Source organism: Plasmodium vivax, chromosome 10 (assembly GCF_000002415.2).
Source record: "Plasmodium vivax chromosome 10, whole genome shotgun sequence".
Lineage (NCBI taxonomy): Eukaryota > Apicomplexa > Aconoidasida > Haemosporida > Plasmodiidae > Plasmodium > Plasmodium vivax.
Genome location: NC_009915.1, coordinates 135,243 through 158,358, shown reverse-complemented (window position 1 = coordinate 158,358; position 23,116 = coordinate 135,243). Strand labels below are relative to the sequence as shown.

Below are 23,116 nucleotides of genomic sequence, written 5' to 3'. Positions count from 1 at the left end.
GCATATGCAGAGGTGCACACCGTCCTGCATGACGCAAGCACCCCTTCGTCCACTCACAAAGGTACGAACATACAGGTAAATACACTCACACGCACTTCTAAATCGTCTGGGGGTTGGGGTTTTTTTTTTCTCCGGTGAACAGGACGAACAGAATTTTCAAAACGAGTTAGTCAGGATGCAACAAAAAGGGGGAGGAAGACTTCAAGTAAATTTTGCCGCGCAGTGGGTGGACAGATGTGCATACAAAAATTTCGAAAGGAAGAAAAGAATACGCTCGAATGGGGTAATCTGTCTGTAAAGAAGTGCTCCAACCAGAGGTGCCAATCAAAGAAGCCAATCAGGGGTGCCGAACCAGTGTGCAGAAAACGAAGCGAAAAGAAGAAGCAAACATTCAATTTTGTCACTTTAGATTTCGCGAAATGGAGTTACATTTACGTTAACGTTCATTTGGTGTAGTTTTTTGTTCACTTTTGGTACGAAGCGTGTGGCGTTCGCTTACTTCGAAATGGCAGTCAGGAGCGTTGGGGGGAAAATGATTGAGCAGGAAGAAACACAACGAAAAGAAAGGAAGCGAATGATAGCGAAACGAAACATAGCAAAACGAAATACCAATCGTGCTAAAAAGAACGAACGCTCGACAATTATTCAATTGCTTTGCAAAAAATACATTTTTTTTTATTTGTGCCGCTAACGGTTGCATACACATCTGCTGCACACACCTCAAGGGGGAAGTCTACCAGTGCGCTTAAACAAATTATTCATTTTTTGAAAGACGCATGACGAAATGCGTACACATGTGCACACGGAATGTGTGTGGAATGATGGCAGTTCGGAGGAGGACATTCGGAGGAGGCCATTCAGAGGTGGCAGCTCAGGGTGGAAAATATGCGGATGATTTGCGGACAATATGCGGAAAATCGAACGCAGAATGGCGCAGAAGCGCTCTCACTGCATGTGCACAATTGTACACATTGCACAAGCGCAGATTCGCGTGTACGCGGGTCGACTGCAAAAACTGCTCGCACGGAACAACAAAAGAGAAGAAATGCAACGATAGATGGGTAAACCGAGCAAACATAAATCATTAATTTTTTTTTTAAAATAAAAAAATAAAATGTCGGTTTTGTGCAAATAAAAGAAAGAAACAATATTTTAACATGTGCAAAATTTCGGATATGTGCTGAATTTTTTTAGCTCAGTCTGCAGCCACGTTGCTAAGAAGATGCTAGGTATTCCTAGGATTGTGCTAGGTATGTCTAGGACTTATCCTAGGTATTGCTAGGACTTTTCTGGGCACGTTAAGACAATGTGTGTGCATTTGCATTGTTCGCTAATGTGCAATCGGTTGCTCTCATTCTTTCGTTATTGCAAAAGTTTTATTGCAATTTTTAACATTTTTTATTTTTTCTACTTTTTTTTACTTTCGCCAGAGGTGCCACCATTGCTGCAATTTCTGCGCCCACGCTAGCACACTTTGCATGCAGTTTTTCTTCGCAATGTAGGACCCGCTGAATATAATTTTTGTAATAATTTTGACACTCTCCTGATTTTTTTGGACGTTTTCTCTCCTTTATGATGCAATAGAGAAAAATATTTTTCTGCGGAATGGTACTTGTACCAACTGATTACATATATAATTGATGGCTACCCTATGATATATGAATCCCACGTAGTCTAGATGGTTAGGATATTCGGCTTTCACCCGAACGACCCGGGTTCGAGTCCCGGCGTGGGAAGAAAAAACAAAAAAAAAATTGAAAAATTTTTTTTGAAAATAAAAATAAAAAATAACTCTTTATAATATTTTTATTTAAAAGGTGTACATTTCGCGATTTAAAAAAAAAAAAATTCAGCACATTGGAACAATTTCTAATTGGTAAAAATAAGTAAGCGCGAGTGCGAAAAAAAAATTAAACAGAAAGTTGCCCATTTTGCGCCCCAATTAATTTGTAGGCAAAAAACGCGCAAACAATTTCGTTAACATGATTTATGATTTTTTTTACGAAAAAGAGAGTTTTCTAATACGCGGAAAGGATAAGGAAGTCTGGCTATACACCCATTTTACCCTTTTACAAAATCGCAAGTGTGACTGTACGTTTGTTTCACCCTTATTTGCGCGAAGATGCGTAGTTTAGCAGATAAGTGGGCATTTTCTTTTTTAGATGCATTTTTTAAAAACGCTTTTTATTGTTACGTAGAAGTTACCCCTTTTTAAGTTAATCTTGTTAGCATTTTTTTCCTGCATCACCTCTCGTTTGATTACCTAGCAATTAAGCAACCCCTTTGCAGCGTTTTTACTACAAAACAAATGTAGGCTATTACTATCCTACCCGTTTTGCAATATTTGCTGTGGGATGGACAGACCATTCTGATCTTCCTCACTGACACTGAGAAACTTTTCTGCGTCGTATATACGGTGGAGCAGCTGCTGGCTTCGTAAAATATGAAAGGTAAAAAGCAAAATGGAAGAGACGGCAAGTCAACCCATGCAGCTAAATGCATAATGCAAGAATTGTGCCCCACCTGATAGTTCAACCCAAAGTGGAGACATGAAAAAATGAATAATCATTTAATGATTGAATTTGCTTCGTCCACGATCAAAAGATAACAACTGTTTCTTTTGCGAAAAGGACCCTTCGGTCTTCCCAATTGTTTAGCCTCCCCCTTTTTGCGTCAAATTGGGGGGGAGCTAAAGAGCCATTCGGTTGATTCATTTTTATGAGTAAAAATGCCCCCTACAACGTGTTACATGAATAGAACTATGCGATGTGAATATTTTGTTCTTACATGCCTTATGCAGATGTGGCTACATTTTATAGTACCATGAAAACTGTTTTGCGCGCACGAAATAGATGAAGGAGAAAAAAAAAAAAAAAAAAAGGTAACGAGAGAGCGCCAGCTAGCCATCTTTATCCAAAACTGCAATAAGCATCTGCATATGCAATAATTTGATACTTTACAACGTAAGAACCCCTTCAGAACTCGCTGGAGAGCGCAAAAAATCTGCACGAGGTGGGGTTCGAACCCACGCGGTCTAGTGACCAGAGGATCTTAAGTCCACCCCCTTAACCACTCGGGCACCCGTGCTCATAAAGGCGTTTGTTAAAGAAAATCCAATTTCTTTCGCGGCGCATGCACCGAAAAATGGAAGCCACAGCCGCTTTGCACTTGCAACAGAGAAAAAAAAAATTAATTCCTTCACTTTTTACAACACAGTACGTATGATTATTACCATTATAAGTCAAATAAATGCATCCATTAAATGCAAATGCGTTCCTTCGATATATTTTTTACTGCAACTTAGGGTTCTACACGCATGGGCACTTTTTTTTATAACTTTTGCAAGTGCAGTGTTGATTTTTTCTTTCCCTTTCTTGTGAATCCATCTACATATGAACGTTTTGTTCGTTCGTGTATTTATTGCGATTTTTTGTAAAACTAAAAGTGCGTATTTGAAATGGTATTTTTTTTAAATCCGCCAGGAGTCGAAGTGCGCACGTTCAGTGATGGTTTCAAACGGATATTTTTCTCAAACGTTTTGAAAAAATGAACTTTTTTTTTTTTTTTTTTTTTCAATTTTTGGGAGGTGAACGGAACTTTTTTTCCAATTTTTGGGCGGTGAATGGGATTTTTTTCCCAATTATTTTTTTCCATTTTATTCGAATTTTTTTTTTTTTTTTTTCCTTCCCCCCTCGGTTGACTCACAAGTGGGACATTCGCAGACCCTGCCGCGTCGCAGCTTTTCCTCGTGAGATAATCTTTTTTACCCTTTTGTGTACTTCTTAAAATGGCCATTGCGATGAGAAAGGCGGTTCTCTACAGTTATAAAAAATATATCATGGACGAATGTGTGTGCAAGAGATCTGCTTCTCACGCAGGTGTTGCGAGGGGCACGCATGCTTACAAGAATTTATCCAGCGCCTTTTGCCGCAACAAAAGGGGATTATACCCCATATGAATAACGTAGTAGAAAAAAAAAAAACTTTCGCATTTCTGCACATGAGCCCCTTTAGAGGGCATTAATTTGATCCATCCTGAAGGGAGCCAAATGTCAATACGCTTATTGTGCAGGGAAATGCTTCATTGTGGATGTTGGGGTCTTAAAGTTACACTGCAGAGGATACATGGGGGTACCCCCCGTGAAATGGAATTTTCATTTGCTAAAGCGTAAGTCATTAGGGAGAAATACGAAATGGCAGCCAACATAGGGGGGCGCAAATCAACTGGGATGGATCACCTCTTAGCAGCGCAGACAAGCCATGTACTGCTTCACCAGTGGGTAAAACAGTGTGCACACAAAATTGTCCCCTTTGAAGAAAAAAAATTCCCCGATGGATTGCTAAACTGTTAGGATGCATCTGCATCGAGGTGTTGTCATAATTATAGACTCCTCTCATCCGTGCCACTGTCTTTAATTTTCATAATAAAGGAAAGTAGTAGTTCATTGTGGGGAGTCCCTTACTATGTGAAGTCACCATGGGGGGGGTGAGAGAGAATTCCGCCGAATTTTACTCATTCGAAGCTGCTTTTATTTACCCCCCAACGTTACCAAATTGGTATGAATTCAAATTGGGGCGTCTAAACGGATTGCCATTTCGCACGGTTGATAAGGCGCCTACATTTTTTGCGTTAACAATGTTTAGGAAAAACCTCTTTGTCCTTGCTGCTCCCCATGTGCCCATTCGTTTGTTCATTGAGGTAACGCGCGGAAGTCACCTTCGCCCACCGTGTGCTTATTTGCCCCTTGTGCGGTGTAAGAAGTGGAAAAAAGGAAAATCCTTGCTACTATATTTCTACGTGGGAATGGCTTGAGGCGAGTACGATGCCACTTAGCCGAAGCGTCCCCGTAACTAAATACAACACCGATGGTGTTATAAGTCACTTAGGGGGGCCACCTTCCCTATTAGGAGTACCACTCCGCCAGGGCATGCATTTCCATTTTTACGCCACCCCCAACTTTGGCTACTTCTCATTTTTCACATCATTAGCGTTGGCACCATTTCGGTAATGCGCACGTGAGACGTCCCTCCCGTTGATCGTAAAGGTTGATAAGTCATATGTACTGCTAAGCGATTAGAAATGGAGCCCCCCCTTCTGTGCTAAATTCGGACGTTTACTTTTTTGCTCAACCCCTCCCTTATGAGGAACATCCTAACTGCTTTCTGCCAAACGTTTTAATTCCCTACGCATTATTAAGAAGTGAAGGTACATTACTGTGCTGCGTCAACTGGGGGATTTTCATAAGGATAGTAAAAGAGGAACAAAAAAAAAAATGGGAAAATAAGTACCGCTTTGAATGACTCACATGGGCATCATAGTTGGAGAGCGGAAATGCATAGTCCTTCTTTCTGCGTCACTAGTTAACATTTAATTTTTTTTTTTTTTTTTTTTTTTTTTTCAAAATGGGTGGAAAATTTTTATTCACCATTTGGTCACTACCTTTGGGGGAGAGAAAAAAAAATGACCCCTTTTTTGGCTGAAAAATGCCATTTTAAGGCCTAAGTTATCCATTTAGAGGATGAGTTTTTTTTTCCGAACGATCGGTCATTCTGAGATACGAAGGGAGGAGGACGGGAAGACGAAAACTGCTCCGCGCGGCATGATGACATGTAGGCGCGTAGATAAATAAATGCGTAAATATTTTAGAGCAACTGTAGAGCGGCATTTGTTATAGCTCGTCTGGAAGGGGGCCATATACAGGGAGCTTAGCATCACTCTTGGGCTTCCCCCAACCCGCAGCGCAGGTGTTTACGTATGCACGTAAATGCGTAAATGCGCAAATGCTTAAACGCGAGTACGTCCAAATATACTTGAAAGGAGCCGCCTAAATGGGGGAGCTAAGCGAAGGCAAGGCACAGCGACGGGGGGAGGACGATGGAGCAGACAGCAGCAGCGGCAGCGAGTTCGTTTACGAACCGAGGAGCGTGCGGAAGAAGAGGTTCATGGATAACCTGGTGAACAGCTTTTTAAGTGAAAAGAAGAAGAGGAAAGACCAGGAGGAGGACGAAGAGGAGGGGGAGGAAGATGAAGAAGGTACCGAACAAAATGACTCAAGTGAAAATTCCAGTGGGGCAGAAAATGGGGACAACCTGGAGGAGAAAGAAAGGCGTAAAAAAGATGGTAAGGAAAAAAAGAAAAAGTCTGTCAAGGAGAAGAAACAAAACCAAGTACCGGTAAACATGCAGAAGAGCCTCCTGGAGACTTTCTACAAAATGAAGCTGCAGGCACAAAACAATGAGGTGGACGAGACAGAGGAAATTCGAAAGAAGGAGGAGAAAATACTAGCGCAGGTGTCCAAAGCGTTAAATGCGCCACTACAATCTGTGAAAGAGAGAGCGAAAGGTATCGTGTATAGCGAGAACTTCAAAACTATTTGGACGCTACCAAGCAAGTATAAGCTGCTAAGCGATAAGTATGTAAGCAAAGTAAGAAATGTATTTTACATAGACGTAAGTGGAAGTGATATTCCACCACCTATTAAAAATTTCCGTGACATGAAATTCCCCAAGCCGATTTTAAAAGCTTTGAAAAAAAAAAAAATTGATAAGCCTACGCAGATACAAATGCAGGGATTACCATCCATCCTGCTTGGGAGAGACATCATCGGAATTGCATTTACGGGTAGTGGGAAAACGATCGTTTTTGTTCTCCCCTTGGTTATGATTTGCCTAGAAGGAGAGTTGCGGTGTCCAATTGAGGAAGGAGAAGGACCACTCGGCCTTATCGTTTGCCCTTCCAGAGAACTAGCCACACAAACGCATAATGTTATAAAATATTTCTGTGAGTTCCTCCATCAGGATAAGTACCCATTGTTAAGGAGCTTATGTATGATTGGAGGAGTAAGCACATTTGATCAGGGGCGAGAAATACAGAAAGGGATGCACATGGTTGTGGCTACCCCCGGTAGATTAAATGATATGTTAAATAAAAAGCGAATGACCCTTGAGCAGTGTAGATACCTTTGCTTTGATGAAGCAGATAGGTTAATAGACCTAGGGTTCGAAGAAGAAGTACGTAACACGTTAGACCATTTTTCCAGGCAAAGACAAACGCTGCTATTTAGTGCAACCATGCCGAAGAAGATCCAGGAGTTCGCCAAATCTACCCTAGTGAACCCCATAATAATCAACGTGGGAAGAGCTGGTGCAGCTAACTTGGACGTCATACAAGAAGTAGAATACGTAAAGGAGGAATTAAAACTGTCTTACCTGTTGGAAGTGCTGCAGAAAACTGGACCCCCCGTTTTAATTTTCTGTGAAAATAAAAAAGACGTAGATGATGTGCATGAGTATTTGCTCCTCAAGGGGGTTAATGCAATTGCTATTCATGGGAATTTAGGTCAGACCGAGAGGCAGGAAGCGATTAATTTGTTTAGGGAGGGGAAGAAAGATATCCTTGTTGGCACAGATGTCGCCTCGAAAGGGCTGGATTTCCCCTCAATTGAACATGTTATTAATTATGACATGCCAAAGGATATAGAAAATTATGTGCATCGAATTGGTAGAACCGGTAGATGTGGAAAAACGGGAATCGCTACCACGTTTATTAACAAAAATCAGGAGGAAGCCATTTTGCTAGATCTAAAAGCTTTACTCATTGAGGCTAAGCAGAAGATCCCCCCCTTTCTGGAAATGCTGGACAGTAAGGGAATCAACTTGAAGGAAATCGGGGGGGTCAAGGGCTGCTCCTACTGTGGCGGCCTCGGCCACAGAATCACCCAGTGCTCCAAGCTGGAGAGCCAGCGCAACAAGCAGATATCCTTCACCAACAAGGACATCCTGTCCAGCAGCAACAAGCACAACAATATGCACGCCTACACGGGGGATTGGTAGAAGTGCCCACATAGAAGTGCCCACATAGAAGTGCTCACATAGAAGTGCTCACATAGAAGTGCCCACATAGAAGTGCCCACATAGAAGTGCTCACGTTGTGTAAGTCCCACAGGGCAACTACACATCACGGGGGGCACCTTTTCCGCGCTGCTTAAAAAATTAATTTTGCGACAGCAGTTCGTTTCACCAGTCTGTTAAAAAAAAGAAACAAAATAAGATACGATAAGATAACCACTGAACGAATGCAGACGGGGTTGCATAAAAACGGCACAACAGGTGATCCTATAGTATGTACTCTTTTACGTAATTTTTTCTTTTCTTTTTTAACCCATAGGCGATCCCATTCGCCACATATCTGCAAAACTGATGCCTGCACGTGTGTTAAGCTGCGTAAAAATGGCACCCTCCGCTGTTACGATGAAACGGGGTACCTACGAACAGGCTCTCTATTTTGATCATCTCCACTCGGTACGCACCCTAAATGTTCATCTTGCGCTCAATGAGTTCGCTGAGTGGCTCCTGCGATTGGTGAGTCAGATTGTCCATATACTCGTGCGCGTCTATCCGATCGATGGAATTTCGCACAACATCGAGGGACAACATACTGCTTCTTATCCCTGGCAACCTCCGGGACATGGCCACGATGTCTCTATCCATTACATGCTTAAAGACTTCCTGGCTTCCGTATATCAAACCGGTTCTTTTTAAGAAATTCTTTTCTTCATTTAGTAATATTTGCTCATGGAAATGCTCAATGTTGTTTTCCTTGGCTTGCAAATTGATGTCCCGTATGGAGGTGACGTCTTTTATTCTGAAGTCGTAATTGAGCCTATCCAGGTGGGCGCTCTCCATTTTGGTGCCGTTGCCTCGTCAGTTGCGATGGTACCAAGTGCGGGTGGTCGAGGTGCACAGCACGGGTTGTGGCGGGTGTGCTCTGCAGAGGGTGTACTGTATGATGGGCGTGCGGAATGGCTCGCAGAACTGCTTAAGCGCGGCGCGTGGCGAAGATGGGCTGGGAAAAGAAAACTCCCCAATACGCTTCTAACGCGCTTCCCTACTTAGCTATTCACCAACTTTTGTTCAAATGGGAAGAGCAGTCATATGAGTTTTCCCTTCACCTTGCGCGATAAATTGGGGATATTTCACCAAAGAGGAAAACGAAAAAATATATCTACGCTCAAAAAAGTATGAGTAAAAAATGAAGGCGCACAAATTTGTTATGTGTGTCACGCAGGGTTTCACTTTACTGTAACGTTTTGTGCCCGTCGCATATGATGAAAAAAAAAAAACTACGATGAGAGGTAGGCTATCCTTTCAGGTTTATCTGCTTAAAGGTGAAGTGCCTTTAAAAATAAAATAATTCTCCCCACAAAAAAAAAAAAAAAAGATCGTGAGTGAGAGAGAAGCTTCCCCCATCTGCGCATCCACTTCGACCCTTGCCGAACAAGTTGCATGCCCCCTTTTTTTCCCCACCACGCGTATTTAACATCTCGGGTGTTCTTCACCGAAAGGTACAGAATGCGTGCACACATGGCAAGCTAAGAAGTCAATTCGATTTGTTGCTTTCGCTCTGCCAACCACGCGGCCGCTTCCCCCATTTTAGAGGATTCATATGTGCCAATTTCGAATGGCGCAAGGGGAATGTATAACCGTTATTACTTCCGATGTGGAGCCCCTATGAGCTGGCATTTTACGTACCCATCGCTATCGCGTCAGCAGGAGGGGGATGCCAAAATGTGGCTTCCCTATATAAAAAAAAAAACAAGGCAGCGAAAATGGGCCGCACCAGTCGAACAAAAATGATACGATTGAAAGGCATTCCTTTGTTACAATTTCATCGGAGGGTAACGTAGACTAAAAAGTTTCCGCCGTTCACACGCACGTATGGGCCGCATACGCGCATGCGACAATGGTGTGTATGTATATATATATATATATATATATATATATATATATATATATATAAAGGGGGTGGAAAAAAAAAAAACAAATGGGACAAGCTACAATAAATGTACACAGAGTAAACAGGGGGGTTATGTACACTTCAAAAGGGGGAAAACAAAGGGGCGAAATGGCGAAAAAAGAAAAATCATGGTATCGTAGGAGTAGAAAAAACGGGGTCCCTCTTCAGCCGTAAGTATCGCTGCTCACCCATCGCTCATGTCTGCGTCACGCTCAACGAAAAGGCCTTCACGAAGAGAAGCTTGTACAGCGGTATCTGCAACGGGTGGGGAAGAAACATACGCCAAATATGTTGGTCGAATTGTGCAGCGGGCATAAACATGACCCGTTCAGTTTTTCCCCTTTTTCTCATCTGCTGGGGGGAAGCAGTTGGTCATTACCACTGAGGTGGAGTCCGTCCTGACGCAGAGCTTAACGACCTTCTTTTCGGGCTGAATGGCCACCTCGCTCAGGATGACGAGATTGTTCGTCGTCAGGCAGGCGAAGTAGTACAGTTCCTGTGTGGGGGGGAAATGGGAAAGCAAAATGAGCGTCGTACAGATAGCCTCACACTGCAGTGATGCCATCAAGCTGTTCGCGTAGCTTAATTGAACAGAAAAATAAACCACACAGTGGTTAACCGCGTAATAAGAGTAGCACCCCCTTTTAAGAAAACCACCTACCATGTTATTCACATTCCTTCGAGCTATTAGCGAAATGTTAAAAATCTTCATCCTCTTGATTAGTATGTCGGAGGTAATAACCATGGGGCTTGACGCCATCAGTATGCTCTGCGAAAGGGTTAAGAAGTTAAAAGAGAGGGGAAGGTCAGTTGGGTGTCCATGCAAGGGTAGCCGCACAAACCACGTAGTCATAGCTTCGTCAAACGGGACATCTGCATTTTGCGCGTACCTCCTTGGAATCCTCTATGAGCTGCCACTTTTTCTTGAAGATGTCCTTCTCCATGTTGAAATTTTCAACAAAAACGATGAAGATGTCATACGGCACGTTGAAGTAAAAAATGTCGATGCTCGTTCTTATGGCGACCTAGCAGGTGGGGGGGGGGGGGGGCAAAAGCAGCGGTGATGACGCAGGTGAGGTTATGTTGAAGGCTTTACATCTTAATAGGTGGAGTGAAAAAACGAAAAAAACAGCGGCGAGCTTCTCATCTCACTTGCAAAAATAGAGGCGTGGACGGGGGGGTGTTCGAATTCAGCAAATTCGGGACGAGCAAAATTAGAATTTCTGAAAGGAGGTGTGGAAGGGGGCGGAAATTATTTTGAAGGGGCAATGAGGTACTCCAAAAAGGAGGCAATTTTAAACAACTTTGTATAAAAAGGGGGGTTTTTCTTGATGGATCAGATGAGTACTTCCTGACATTCGCCTACCACAACTTACCTTTCGTTTCTCCGAAGGAAACATTTTGGATGTCCAGATTGTTCGGCGAGGAGAGCCCAAATCTGAGGAGAAGGGTGGGGGCAGAAGGACGGAGTTGAATGTGTGCACGGTGGGTTGCTACTACACGAGGGGGAATGAGCATCCCTTGGTGGGCGGAAAAACCATCGGCGGAGAGCTTTCCCTGTTATGCCCCCCTCCTTGCCTCATCACTTTTCTGCACTTACGAATTTTTGTTTATCTGCACTCCCGATATGACAACGGGGTTTGGCGTCTGGTTGGTGACGGCGATTTTGAGCTGGATCTTTCCTGCGGGGGGGAGGTAGAAGGGATTATTTAAGTGGGTGTGCACGAAAGGGGGGGTAAACCCACAAAAGTTGCGCACCACGTGATACCACTCAAAATGGTACACTCGGAAAATCGCTCCTGTTGAGCGTTCCGCTCATCCGCTCGGGTGGTCACTCCCGCAGAGCACACCACACCGCAGCGCTATGGAGAAGAGGAAGACCTACCTTCAATACGGTTTATGGAGGACAAAATGGAGAGGCCCGTCTGCCCCTTCAAGCCGGTATCTTCGGGGGATAACACTTGAACCAGCTTGACCGGGGGGGCACTTCGCCTAGGTTTGGCGTTACTAGCTTCGTCATCATTGAGCCCTATTAAGTCCATGGACTTCTTACTATCATCGGCGTCCTCATCGTCATCCTTATCATCATTAGCATCATCAGATGAGTTATTCGACGATTCGCTGGAGGATCTGGAACGGTTCGATTTCCTACTCTCACTGGAATAGCTGTCATATTTTTGTCTTTCCATTTGTTTTTTAAATTTAGAAACGTTGTAGTCATCCATATTGTCAATGCGATTATCCTCATCATCGTCTTTATCATTATGGAAAACGTAATTGGCCTTCTTCGAAATGAACGTTTCTGGAAGTTTATGGTAAACGGAAGACAGCATAGAAATATTTTTGATCAACTTATTTAGAACCTTTGTGTCCGTAATTTTGTTGTCCTCCTGTATAGGTGGCTTTTCAGCTAGAACGATTTTTTTGGCAATTTCTATATTTTTGGAGAGTAACCTCCAGTAGATAAAGGCCCTATCTCTAAGGTCGGGGTTGTCACTTTCCTCGGTGGACAATTTTAGCACTTTGGTAATGATGTCTTTTGTATTTTTTGAGCATTTTAGGAATAATTTCACACTGGCTGTTAGTATTTGCAGCTGCACATTATACGGCTCATCGGTAAAGTTTTCCAAGAAGGAGTCTATCAATTCATCTGCGTTTTCTATCCTTTCAACGTATTCCCCTATGATCCAAATGAGAGACGCCTTCGCATTGGATTCGTCTAGCGATTCTAAATTTTCGCACAAAATGGTGATAATACTTTCGTACTTATTTGGGTACTTTCTAAAAATGTCCTTAATGACAACGATGCACTCTTGAATGACGTAATTAATTTTGGTGTCTATTAAATCGAGCAGAATGTTAATACATTTTTCACTCGACTGGGGTAGCTTAATGGCACAACTGCCAATAGCTCGCACACTCTTTTTTACAAATTCTACATCCACTTCTGTGGAATATTCTTTCAGTTCGTAGAGGACAAGGTCCACATTTTTGTCTGAAACGAGGCGAATAATGATGTCTAGCTTTTCCATCTTTACATAGGCAGGTTCGTTATACTTACAGAAGAACATATTAATTTTATCGGCCAGCATGTGGGGCAATTTCTGGGTTATCAAATTGATGTTCCTCAACGCTATGTACTGAATTTCTGGTTCTGCGGATAGAAGGGTGACTAGTGAGGGACTTAACTTCTTGTGCACATTTTTGATGAACTCTTTATCGTTTATTTTGTCTAACAGACTTAGGATAACCTTAATGGATGAAAGGACAACTGCCGAGTTGGCATGAGACAATCTGGGGAGTATCCTTTCTAACACCCTTTCTGCGTCTTTACTGGTTTTCGGTTCGTATAGTACTAGGGCGTCTAGGATGAACACTTGGCCCCATTCTACACACTCGTTAATTGCATTGAGCAGCTTATTCACATTATTTTCGTCTTTATTTATCACATCTTTTAATATACTTTTGTTCGAATTTTCGCATATGTCCGTTAGGGAGATGATCGCGTTCGCTACCACCATGGCGTTGTTGTCATCCAGAATGTTTAGGAGCGTTTCGATGAAGCCCTCTTCTTCCACTAGCTTGGGCGATATGTCATACAGTTTCGCGATGCAAATTACGGCTGTTTTTCTCACATAGGGATCTTCATCTTTTAGGCACCTCCTCAACGGTTCAATGAGATATTCTGTAATTTGTTCTAACCGGATGCATCCCATCGTTCTTATGGCGAGTGCTCTAATTAGGGGGTTCGGATCGGATGAGTCTTTCCGGAAGGTGTTTACTGCTAAAATGGCTAGCTCTGGCTGCACCTTTGCGTAATTTATTACGTACAGGTACACCAGTTTCTTCAACTCTATGTTGGACGTCTGCATGCAGTTTACAACATCGGAGAAGAGCGTGGAGACGTCTTTTCCCACTGTCATTGCGGCGATGATTTTTTTTATTGCTTCCTTTTTTTTCTCTTTGTGGGAGGAATGCAGCTCCTCCTTCAGTTCGTGGATTTCCCCCTTCTTCGTGGTTTGGAAGTACCGCAGGTCCGACATCTTGGAAGATCTTTTCGAGAAGAAATTGGCCAGTGAAGCACTCAGAGAAGCGCCCAGAGAAGCGCCCAAAGAAGTGCCGGTCTCGGCAGCGGTTTTGGAATCCGTTTTGCTGACCGGTATGGTTGTGCGCAGGGGCACAAGGGGGGGTGTGCAGGTAAGTGGTGATGGGGGGAGAGGGGGTATGCTCCGTGTGGAAACGCCTGCTGGTATGGACGCCAGGGGGGATGGGGTACAAGCAGGAAAGCAGCAGGCACGACCGTTACGCGGTAGAGAACAGACACATTCGCTCACACATACGTACAAGCACATGCACATGCACGCGTGAGGTGCTTTTCCCCACGGGGGTGTTATCTCTCGTTCGGTCAGAGTAACGCGTCGTTTCACGCTCCCATTTTGTTATGCCGGGAAGGTGGCCTTCAAGATGGTCCTCAAAATGGCCGTCAAATGGCCGCCAATTTATTGCCCCCCTTTGGCGCGCTCTCCCAATTTTTATCCCTCCGAGGTTCTCTCAAAAGGGGTTAAATTCTGCGGGTGATAGCGACCCACTGACATGAAGCAGTACATCCCGCAAAATGCATAAAAGGGGAGGGTAAAATAAAATGCTTCATCAATCTTTGGGCCAGCTTGCCACAATTTGCCCTTTACTTATCTACGCAGTTCGCCCCCTCGAATGATCCCTCTTCGCGTATTTTTCGTTAAAACGGCTTAACTTTCGCATTGAGAATGAGCTAAGTTTTTTTTTTTTTTTTTCCCCTTTTTTTGTGCCTCCCTCCAATGCGTATGCGCACGTGAAAATATTTGCAAGTGTTACTTATGCTGCTTGAAAAAAAAAAAAATCATCAGGGTGGAAAAAAATATAACTGCGGGAGCGCCGAAAGGGTTTACGTATGGACAAGTTGCATACGTCAAATGTTTAACTTTGCATTGCGAAGGGGTGGAAAAAAAAAAAAAAGAAGTTGAACTGTTTTGCTGCAATACTACATGTACTATTGCTATTCCAATTGTGTTTATTTATTTTTTTTTTTTTTTTCAACTTTTAAAAATTCGACCATATTGGGGATTTCCTCTTTTTTGCTATTTCTCCACTGGCGCGTGTTTAACACACTGGGGAGGGGGGCTTTTAAGGGGAATGCCTCCCGGGCCACTTCGCCGAATGCATCCCCCGTTTTTTTTTTCCCAATTTGAGTTCCACCACTGGTGCTATTACGAACCCTTCGCATGAGCAAGCATGTACTGATTAGTGATTACTTATTAGTGATTAGTGATAATGCCAGCCCCTTTTTAGGCCGCCAAAATAGCAGGTGGCGCGTGAGGGTGCCCTCCGTGCTCAACGCATATTAAGGAGCAATACCTAGTGACACCTATCAGGCGGCTTTCCCGAACGGGTTCGTGGCTGCACGTGCAAGTGCCCACGTGAAGGGTAAGAAGCCTTAGCTTAACGTTATTTGAACATGTAATTTTCACTGTTTTAACTGTTTTTTTTGTTTTTTTGTTTTTTTAAATGTGGGGTTAAAATGTGCAGTTGGGTGAGGCAAACGTAGAGCTGTGTGGGCGCCCGCACATGAGACAAACTGGTTCATACGAAATTTCAAAACGGGAGAAAAGAGTTGCCCATTTTTTGTTAGCAAATTTGGTAACAGTGTGGGGTGCGGGGGGAGAGGGGTTCATGAAGGGGTGGAAAAAAGAAAAAAAAAAAAAGCATGCACAAGTGCAACCGTCACCGCGACTGCAATGCAACTGCATGTATATGTGGATGTACACATAAACATGCGTATAGGTGACCCCCCTGGAGAGCTCCCTTAAGGGGATACCACCAAAGGTGAAGAGGTGCAGGGCGAAACTACCGCTTGACCCACTTACATATTTGCAGAGACGAGCTTGATGCCGCCCTTATTGGGGCTGTACAAAGAGTTGTACTGCTTTCCGCCCCCCCTCTTGGGGTTCTTGCCCTTTTCATTTTTATTTTTAAATCGAATGTTCTTCTGGAAGTGCTCATCTGTGGAGGATCGATTCAAAACTTGAACAAGAAAATTAGATCGCATGGTTAAGTTCTGCGTTTTGTCAATAACTTGTTGGTATAAATTGGGTAAAGTGGTAGAAATTTCGATGCAGTTTTTTTCACTATCAATTTTGGCATCCAGTTTCGCATTTCTAATGAGATTAACAACCCACTTCTCCGCATCATCCCTGGGGAGGTTAACTTTATTTGCAATCATGTCTATGTTGATTGACTTATGGATGCGGCAGTACGTTTCGAAGATGATGTATCGGCTCTGTTCCTCTATGAAGGGCTTTAACTTAAATAGGAAAATATCCTTTTCGCAAATGGACCCCAATTGAGCAATGCACGTTTGAGCCATATTAAAATCGTACTCAGTAAAAATAGATATTAATAAAGAAGTAAACGGGTCTGTATATTTCGGCTTCAACAAATTTAAAGTGTTCAGAATAAGCTCAAAGTGGTCTTTCCTATTACGGTAAAATATGGCATACACACAATAGTATCTAATAATATGAGGGCATATCAAATTAATTATAGACAAATTTTTTTCATCTATAAACCAGTCTTGTAGCATAGAAAAGGAGTTATTTTTTGGGTAGATACTTTTTACGTATATTAGGTACATGAAGAAATGGAATATCAAGATGAGGGACCAATGAATTAGCCAGCTTCTTTGCAAAATGATTTCACTCCTACCTACCTTATCTTTATTTAGCACTTGACTTAATTTGACTATAGTTTCTATGCATACGTTTATTTCATTTATAATTTCCTCCCTTACGATTAGCTTCCCCTCTTCTGTTTTTACTAGCATGTACTCATCATTATTTAGGTTGGCAAAGAAGCTGTTGATGATGTTGCTGATGATACCCCAGTAGCAGAGTCTCATTTTGGGAGAATCCGAGATGTTAATAATTATTTCTGAGATGTTCAAAATGTAGAGGAGTAAATGCTGCTTGCTCTTTTGGTAGTCTTTTTTCTGGTAGTAATATCTACTTAGCTTTAAAATTTTGTCATCTATATTGTCCGTAAAATTATACGTCTTGGTTTTTTCGAGGACGTTTACGCCACACCATTCTCTTAACGACATGATGCTTTTTTTTTCTACTGTCCCTCCGATTTTGTTCACCTGATCGTTTTTGTACATATTCATGGCGTCTTGGAACTCCTCTATTTCTACTTCTAAGCTATCCAGGCAGTTCACGATCACTCCCCTGTTTCCGTTGGTGAATTCGTTTTCGATGTTCACGATTTCCTTTTCGCACCCTTCCTTCAGCAGGCCCAGGCTCTGCTCGATTTCGGCTTCGTTCAGCACCTGCAGGGGGGAAGCGGGGTGGAGCGGAGTGAGCAGTGTGGCGCCAGCTGAGCAGCACGGAGTGAGCACACGGTGGAACAGATTGGCATGCATAGCGGAGAAACAAACTGGCAGGCATCACTCTGGAACGCCGCTCACAGCGGGGCATGCAAACAGGTGTACCACACCCCTCGGAGGAATATCGAGCAGCGCAACGGCGATCACTGCCGGGGATGAGCCCACCCATTGCGCCCCTCTCACACGTTGTAAAAAACATACCTTGTTCTCCTTCATCCAGCTCAGAATTATCTGAGTCATGTGCGGATCTAGGTAGGCGCATATTTTGCTGATCAAATTTGTTTGGTCATTGTTGCTGCTCTTGTTGATTTCCATGTTTCGCCTTTGCTCTGTCGCGTGGGGGTGGGGCTGGCTGTTCTCCTTCCAGGTGGTTTCGATAGGGATTCTACTAGATTCTACTAGGACTATACTAGGATTATACTAGGATTATACTAGGATTAGATTAGGGTTCTATTAGGATTTTATTATGATTCTATTAGGATTATATTGTGTTATCCTTTCTGTTCTCCTTTGTGCGCTGCTTTGTACACTATCTGTTCGCTTTAGCTCCTGGGGGTGGCTCGTTAGATTCTCCTCCCACGCGCGGCTTCGCAGTAGCGTATAAATATATATGTACTGTACGTACTCTTTCTTTCTTCCTTACGCGTTTTTTTTTTTTTTTTCCAGTTGGCAAAAGCTGTTCAGAATTTTTTTATTTTAAACTGCGAAACGGCTCTAATGTACTACTCCTGCCTAAATATGCAGCAAAGTTGCGTTCATTCGAGGGGGTGAAAGAAGGGCACAATTTTTACGCAATGATATTCATCTTAATGACCTTTTTTTTTTTCAATAATTATGAGAAATGTGGATGTTGGGGTGAGGAGCATGCGCGATGTTTCGTTTTTACGAAATTTTTTAACATTCTTCAAATGGGGGAGGAGTCACCAAATGGGCAAACGCATTTGTGCAAAAGTGAGGGTATATATACGTAGTGTAGCACGAAAATATAATTATGTATTCCTTCGTATCATCTACGTCACTTCGCATCCATACAGGGCACGCACAACAATTCCCGTTCGCTACTTTGCAAAGCGCTCGTCGTCGGCAAAAATCTCATCAGTGCAGAAAAATTTGTTTCGTCGGTGACGCATATAGCCCCTTACGCAGTAGGCGCAATTGATGGAATCAAATTTTTATCTATAAATATGATGGCTGCCTTTTGGGGACTGTCACAGAAAAGGGGGCGCGGACCTGTTCCTAATTTTGTTTTCCTTTTTTATCCAATGGGGGGTCCAGAAAAGTTTAAAAATGGGTATGTATTTGTGCAAAGTATTTTTTTTTTTTTTTTTTTTTTCAAAAGGGCAAATATTCCATTGCGTCAATTTTGTTTTTGTAAAATGGGCCCCCCCAAAAAAAAAAAAAAAAAAAAAAAAAGGAAGATGTCAAATTGGGTAGGCGCAACAATGTGCAGTCAACTTTTCTGCCATCCCCTCGGAAGGGTCTATTCCGTTTGCTACAGAAATGTACATTTATGTAAGCTTCATGTTCGGGGAAAAACACAGGAAAGGAGCACCTACCTGTTGTCGTTATACATCCCTGGGCAACACATCGCGCATCCCCCTTTGACAACAACTCGGATGTGCATTTCTCACAGTTGAAAGGAAAAAAGCGGGAGGGTTCAAAAACGCCGTTCGAATGAGGGTGACTCTTTTTTTTTTTTTTTTTGCACCTCCCCAAGTGGATCATCACTTATGGGTACATTTCATATAGGTGACCATCTCACGTGGTATATTTTTTAAAGTTACCTCATATGCGCGTGGGAGGGTAAACAAACGCGTAGGACGCGGGGGATGCTTAATCCGAAAAGAATAGAAGCTGGAAAACTCGCGATATGCGCGTTTTGTGCGAATTTTTCCCCAACGCCGTGGCAGCGCATCCGTAAACTGCCCCCCCGATGTGTATTTTGCCAAAGCGCGCTTATGGAGTGCAGACCTCTTCCTGTGCCCCCGTTTTCAACCCTCTTCGTTAAAAATTGTGTTTATCTTCTGGAGGGGCATAGCTCCGTCCACATTTCTTTCCATCGACTTTGTCAAATAATTGTTTACTATATTTTGAACGAACGAAATATTCGTATTTGTGAAAATTAATTTGGCATTTTTTTTAAAAACTTTTTTATACGAGTACGCAGATTTGAAGGCCATCAGTATGAGCCACAGCTCATTCGCGGAGATTCTCTTCCCAACCGGCTTGATAGTTACCATTTTGTATTTGACAAATTTGAATGATCTCTGTAAATCACTGCCGATGCTCACCACAACGCAGTCGTCTTTGGCGGATAGCCTGAATTCTACTTCGTACAAGTTGAGGGTCAACTCGGTTTTGTTGCCCTCCCTGTTGGGGTGCCCGTTTTTGCGTGCATTCGGCTCAGCGTTTTGTAGCGGTTTTGAGCCTTTTTCGCCATTTTCCCCCTTTTCACCATCTTTACCCCCACTCGAGTTGTCCTTTTTTTCCGCTCTCCAATCGGATGAGCTGTTCGCACCACCATTTTGGAAGTCGAACAGGCGGAAAAAATTAAAAGCAGTGTTTCTTCTCTTGTCACCCTGCGTATGATGCGCTTCACCAGAGGGGGGTTGGCCCTCCTCGCCGGTTGCCCAATTTGGTAGGGCAAATTTTATCTCGTCAAAGTTGATGGACAGGGTAGCAAAGAAGCGGTGGTTCTCCTCCGTTCGGTTGGTCACGTTGGAAGTAGTCGTAACTGTCTCTTCATCCGATAGAGATGAGGCAGACAAGTTGCAGAAGTTATCGAGGGGGTCTTCAACAACCACCTGGGTGGAATAACCATTGTTGCACAAAAGGGTCAATATTTGGAAGGCGCTATCTATGGATATTAGGACGGGCCCCTTACACGTAATAGAACATTTTTCAACACATTTGGGTTCTACTTTAAATTTCACAGGCATCTTATGTAGAGTATGCGGATCGAAGACGGTGTTTCTACCCCTTTTCTGATGCTCAGAATTTATGTGCACATTTCTGTAGGCTTTACAAAAAATATATTTTCCTAACGCGTCAAACGGGATTCGAAAGGACCTCCCTTGTGTGTATGGCTCAATTTCGTGTATTCTTCTCTCATTGATTTCTAACCCTAAGAACCACTCCACTCGGTGCACCGCAAATATGGAACGATAAGTTGAGCAGTCTTCGAAATGGACCATGTTGTTTATGTACATGTCTCCCTTTATGCGTATAGGATCTGAATAGTCATCGATTAGATTGCCATATCGTGAATGGAGACATGAATTGTCTGTTACGTTTACCTCGTGTAGGTACACTCCACAATGTACCCTCTCTTCGCTCTCCTCTTCTTGCTCAACTCTTTCATGCTCCACATATTCTGGTAAAACGATGTCTTCAGTTGGTGGTTCATTTTTTTCTTCTTTTATTCTTTCCAGTGATTTTAAAATGTCGCTTAATTTAAACGTTTGCTGTTCCTCCCTTTTCAAAATGTGAATTTCGTCTTCCAGTGCTATCGGCTCGATGTGGTTCTTAACATGACAGTGCTTCATATAATGGTCCTTTCGGTACAAATTGGAAACATCCCTTTCAGAGGAAAAGGCGAAGGAGTCGTCACCGTCATTTTCTTCCTTCATCTTGTTTGATGCCCCACCTTGGTTGGCATTTTTACTATGTATTGTGTGGGGCTGGCTCAGGACTACCAAGTGGATGTAAAAGCGGAAAAAGGGCAAACCGTTTCGGAGAAGAAACGGAAGACTTGCCAAAATGGGTTTTAAAAAAACGTTTGGACGGTAGCCACGATTTAATTGTGTGCCTTCCAAAAGGGGGATTATCAACCCGGTTGAGGAGAGATTTAAACAATTGTAGTTAAAAATGGGCCAAATGGAAAAGTGCGTATGGTTAGTGGAAGTACAGCCTTTGTCACATCTCTCTTTAATGAAACGTTTCCATTTTTATGTTAAGCAGAAGACGCCATAAAATTATACGTTTGTAGTGCTCACGTGTTTATTTCCCTCCATGTGAAGCCCCTTTTTTCCTTGAAACAGCAACAGATGAGTTAAAGAAAAAATGTTGCCCTTCCACTCCACCTGTGCGTCATTCTGTGCACACACTTTGGAGGTTCTCCAAATTGGTCCATCCCAATTTGTCCTATTCAAACGGTACGATCACCACATGCGAGTGGGGGCTGCTAAGTATGAAGGAGTTATTTGGGCACCCGTTTGTACGTAGGTAACGCCTCCATTTACCCATAAATTGTTCAAAAAAAAGAAAAAAAAAAAACGTTGCAATGTGAAGAAATCGCTACGCACGAATTGTGCGCGAAGAGGCGAAACGTGGGAACATGGGGTCCATTTTGTCAAATTCGTATGCGCAATTTTTCGTATTTACATGAGAGATCAACCTTTAAAAATGCGAGAGAATTATTCATTGTCTTTTTCGCATTTGTCACAACCGTTTCCGCGATGTGTTTGCTTTCCGCCGCCATGTGAAAAGCGAAGAACGCGAAGAAATGTCACTCGCGTGGTGAACTTCGCAAAATTGCGGAATGGCATTCCATTGCACGTTGTTCCTTTTCGAGGCAGAATAGGCTGCCTATTCGCGTGCAGAAATGGGGAAAAATGAAGAAGTGAAGACGTGAAGAAGTGAAATAGCGCAACACGAAGAAATGAAAGGAGAACCAAGGCGATTCATACGAGTTGGCTTAACAGGGGAGGAAAAAAAAAAAAAAAAAATTGACAGTGTACGAAAAATGCACAAAGTGAAGATAATAAAGGAAAAAATGGCGATTAAAAAATTGTTAAAGGGCGCTATTTTTTAAATGCCCACGTGTGCATCGTTTTACAAAATTAATTCCCCTTTTTTCGTCTTTTTTTTCTACTTTTTTTTCGTCTTTATGTTCGTCCTTATGTTCGTCTTTTTGTTCCCTTTTTTTCTGCCTCCTCTACAAAATAAAGAGCAACAATAACGAAGTTAACATTAAAGTCAAAGCTGAGGAACAGGAAACGGAAAAATCGCCTTCACTTATGGGGAAAAATTCTGCCACAAACTGAAAGTGGAAAAAGGGGGAATCACCTGCACTGGTTTACTTGCGTAATTGCATGGGCATGCGTTCACGTACGTGCCCAACGCGCCAAAAATTTGAGGTAGACTGAACTGAAATTTTGCGCAGCGTCAGCTTTTTCTGCATGTAGTATAATAAAGGCTGTACATGAGCAGTTGACAATCGACGCGATGCGAAGCAGGGCAAAGCAAAGCGAAGTAAAAGGAAAGCTCATTACCCTTAAAACACTCGTTTATGCGAAGACGTGTCCTACTTATTTCCTTTTTCCTTCCTTAAATGAGAAACGGCATTTCTTTGATTAACATTTAGACTTTGCGCGAAAAATATGTGGAAACGATACGTACCTTCGTTCAGCGTATAAAAGACTTTATTTTGTTGCATTTTTTTTTTTTTTTTTTTTGCCTCCCAAATGTGATGTTCACCTGCCGTTGTTACGCTGTCCTATACGCGTAAACGTACATTTTCATAGGCGATTGCACAGACTAGCGATTGTACGCATACGCCTTTGAGCTTAAACCCACCTGTACATACACGTCCGCTCTGTTGCAGTTCTCGGCATTTTATTCTTCACTTGTCAGTGTGCCCTATTTTTTGTGGAAAAAGTAAAGCTGGCAGATTTGAGCCGTAAACTTCATTCATTTAATTTTTTGATTTTTTTTTGCCATTTCCTGAGCGTATTTTTGACTACACCTTTTTGAGGACTGCGCGAATGGCCGCATGTAAAGACACTGAACTGGGTACCTCTGATGCGTAAAAGTTACCCACCCCTTTGGCATCAGCGCGTATGTGTGTATCTTTCTCGTTTTACATTTCTTTTTTTTTTTTAATAAAATCAGGGCGCGTGTTGT

General features: G+C 42.7%; 5 protein-coding genes across 5 annotated transcripts, besides 24 other annotated features; 1 reads left to right on the top strand and 4 right to left on the bottom strand.

Moving 5' to 3' along the window:
• Positions 1–2,503: 2,503 nt before the first annotated feature.
• Positions 2,504–2,536: a microsatellite.
• A 420-nt stretch (positions 2,537–2,956) lies between these two features.
• Positions 2,957–2,978: a microsatellite.
• A 1,238-nt stretch (positions 2,979–4,216) lies between these two features.
• Positions 4,217–4,237: a microsatellite.
• A 1,182-nt stretch (positions 4,238–5,419) lies between these two features.
• Positions 5,420–7,832, top strand: PVX_079855 (RNA helicase-1, putative; the record flags this gene model as incomplete). Its single annotated transcript, XM_001613629.1, has 1 exon — positions 5,420–7,832. The coding sequence occupies exon 1, from the start codon at positions 5,829–5,831 to the stop codon at positions 7,830–7,832; it is 2,004 nt and encodes a 667-aa protein (XP_001613679.1). The 5' UTR covers positions 5,420–5,828.
• Positions 5,866–5,885: a microsatellite.
• Positions 6,326–6,418: a microsatellite.
• Positions 7,207–7,232: a microsatellite.
• Positions 7,233–7,256: a microsatellite.
• Positions 7,762–7,815: a microsatellite.
• Positions 7,833–8,003: 171 nt separating the features above from the next.
• Positions 8,004–8,031: a microsatellite.
• Positions 8,032–8,172: 141 nt separating this feature from the next.
• Positions 8,173–8,197: a microsatellite.
• Positions 8,183–9,179, bottom strand: PVX_079850 (hypothetical protein, conserved). Its single transcript, XM_001613628.1, has one exon. It carries the CDS (start codon positions 8,682–8,684, stop codon positions 8,310–8,312), a length of 375 nt encoding a protein of 124 aa, XP_001613678.1. The 5' UTR covers positions 8,685–9,179; the 3' UTR covers positions 8,183–8,309.
• Positions 8,860–8,900: a repeat region.
• A 468-nt stretch (positions 9,180–9,647) lies between the features above and the next one.
• Positions 9,648–9,677: a microsatellite.
• Positions 9,678–9,767: 90 nt separating this feature from the next.
• Positions 9,768–9,797: a microsatellite.
• Positions 9,798–9,947: 150 nt separating this feature from the next.
• PVX_079845 (adapter-related protein complex 1 beta 1 subunit, putative) lies at positions 9,948–13,838 on the bottom strand (the record flags this gene model as incomplete). Its single annotated transcript, XM_001613627.1, has 8 exons — positions 9,948–10,050; positions 10,175–10,291; positions 10,457–10,564; positions 10,686–10,820; positions 10,948–11,018; positions 11,172–11,233; positions 11,396–11,477; positions 11,681–13,838. 8 exons carry the CDS (start codon positions 13,836–13,838, stop codon positions 9,991–9,993), a joined length of 2,793 nt encoding a protein of 930 aa, XP_001613677.1. The 3' UTR covers positions 9,948–9,990.
• Positions 10,220–10,243: a microsatellite.
• Positions 10,910–10,935: a microsatellite.
• Positions 11,018–11,069: a microsatellite.
• A 324-nt stretch (positions 13,839–14,162) lies between the features above and the next one.
• Positions 14,163–14,219: a microsatellite.
• A 34-nt stretch (positions 14,220–14,253) lies between these two features.
• Positions 14,254–14,283: a microsatellite.
• Positions 14,284–15,694: 1,411 nt separating this feature from the next.
• On the bottom strand, positions 15,695–17,831 carry PVX_079840 (eukaryotic translation initiation factor 3, subunit 6, putative; the record flags this gene model as incomplete). Its single annotated transcript, XM_001613626.1, has 2 exons — positions 17,414–17,831; positions 15,695–17,155 (listed from the first exon to the last, which is right to left on the bottom strand). The coding sequence occupies exons 1-2, from the start codon at positions 17,525–17,527 to the stop codon at positions 15,695–15,697; spliced, it is 1,575 nt and encodes a 524-aa protein (XP_001613676.1). The 5' UTR covers positions 17,528–17,831.
• A 1,372-nt stretch (positions 17,832–19,203) lies between these two features.
• Positions 19,204–20,841, bottom strand: PVX_079835 (hypothetical protein, conserved; the record flags this gene model as incomplete). Its single annotated transcript, XM_001613625.1, has 1 exon — positions 19,204–20,841. One exon carries the CDS (start codon positions 20,839–20,841, stop codon positions 19,204–19,206), a length of 1,638 nt encoding a protein of 545 aa, XP_001613675.1.
• Positions 19,257–19,289: a microsatellite.
• Positions 19,409–19,480: a microsatellite.
• Positions 19,513–19,532: a microsatellite.
• Positions 20,500–20,531: a microsatellite.
• A 372-nt stretch (positions 20,842–21,213) lies between the features above and the next one.
• Positions 21,214–21,249: a microsatellite.
• A 1,609-nt stretch (positions 21,250–22,858) lies between these two features.
• Positions 22,859–22,892: a microsatellite.
• Between the last annotated feature and the right edge of the window lie 224 nt (positions 22,893–23,116).

Excerpts from the sequence above, each read along its gene's own strand:
- PVX_079850 (XM_001613628.1), bottom strand. The coding sequence starts at position 8,684 with ATGGAGAGCGCCCACCTGGATAGGCTCAATTACGACTTCAGAATAAAA.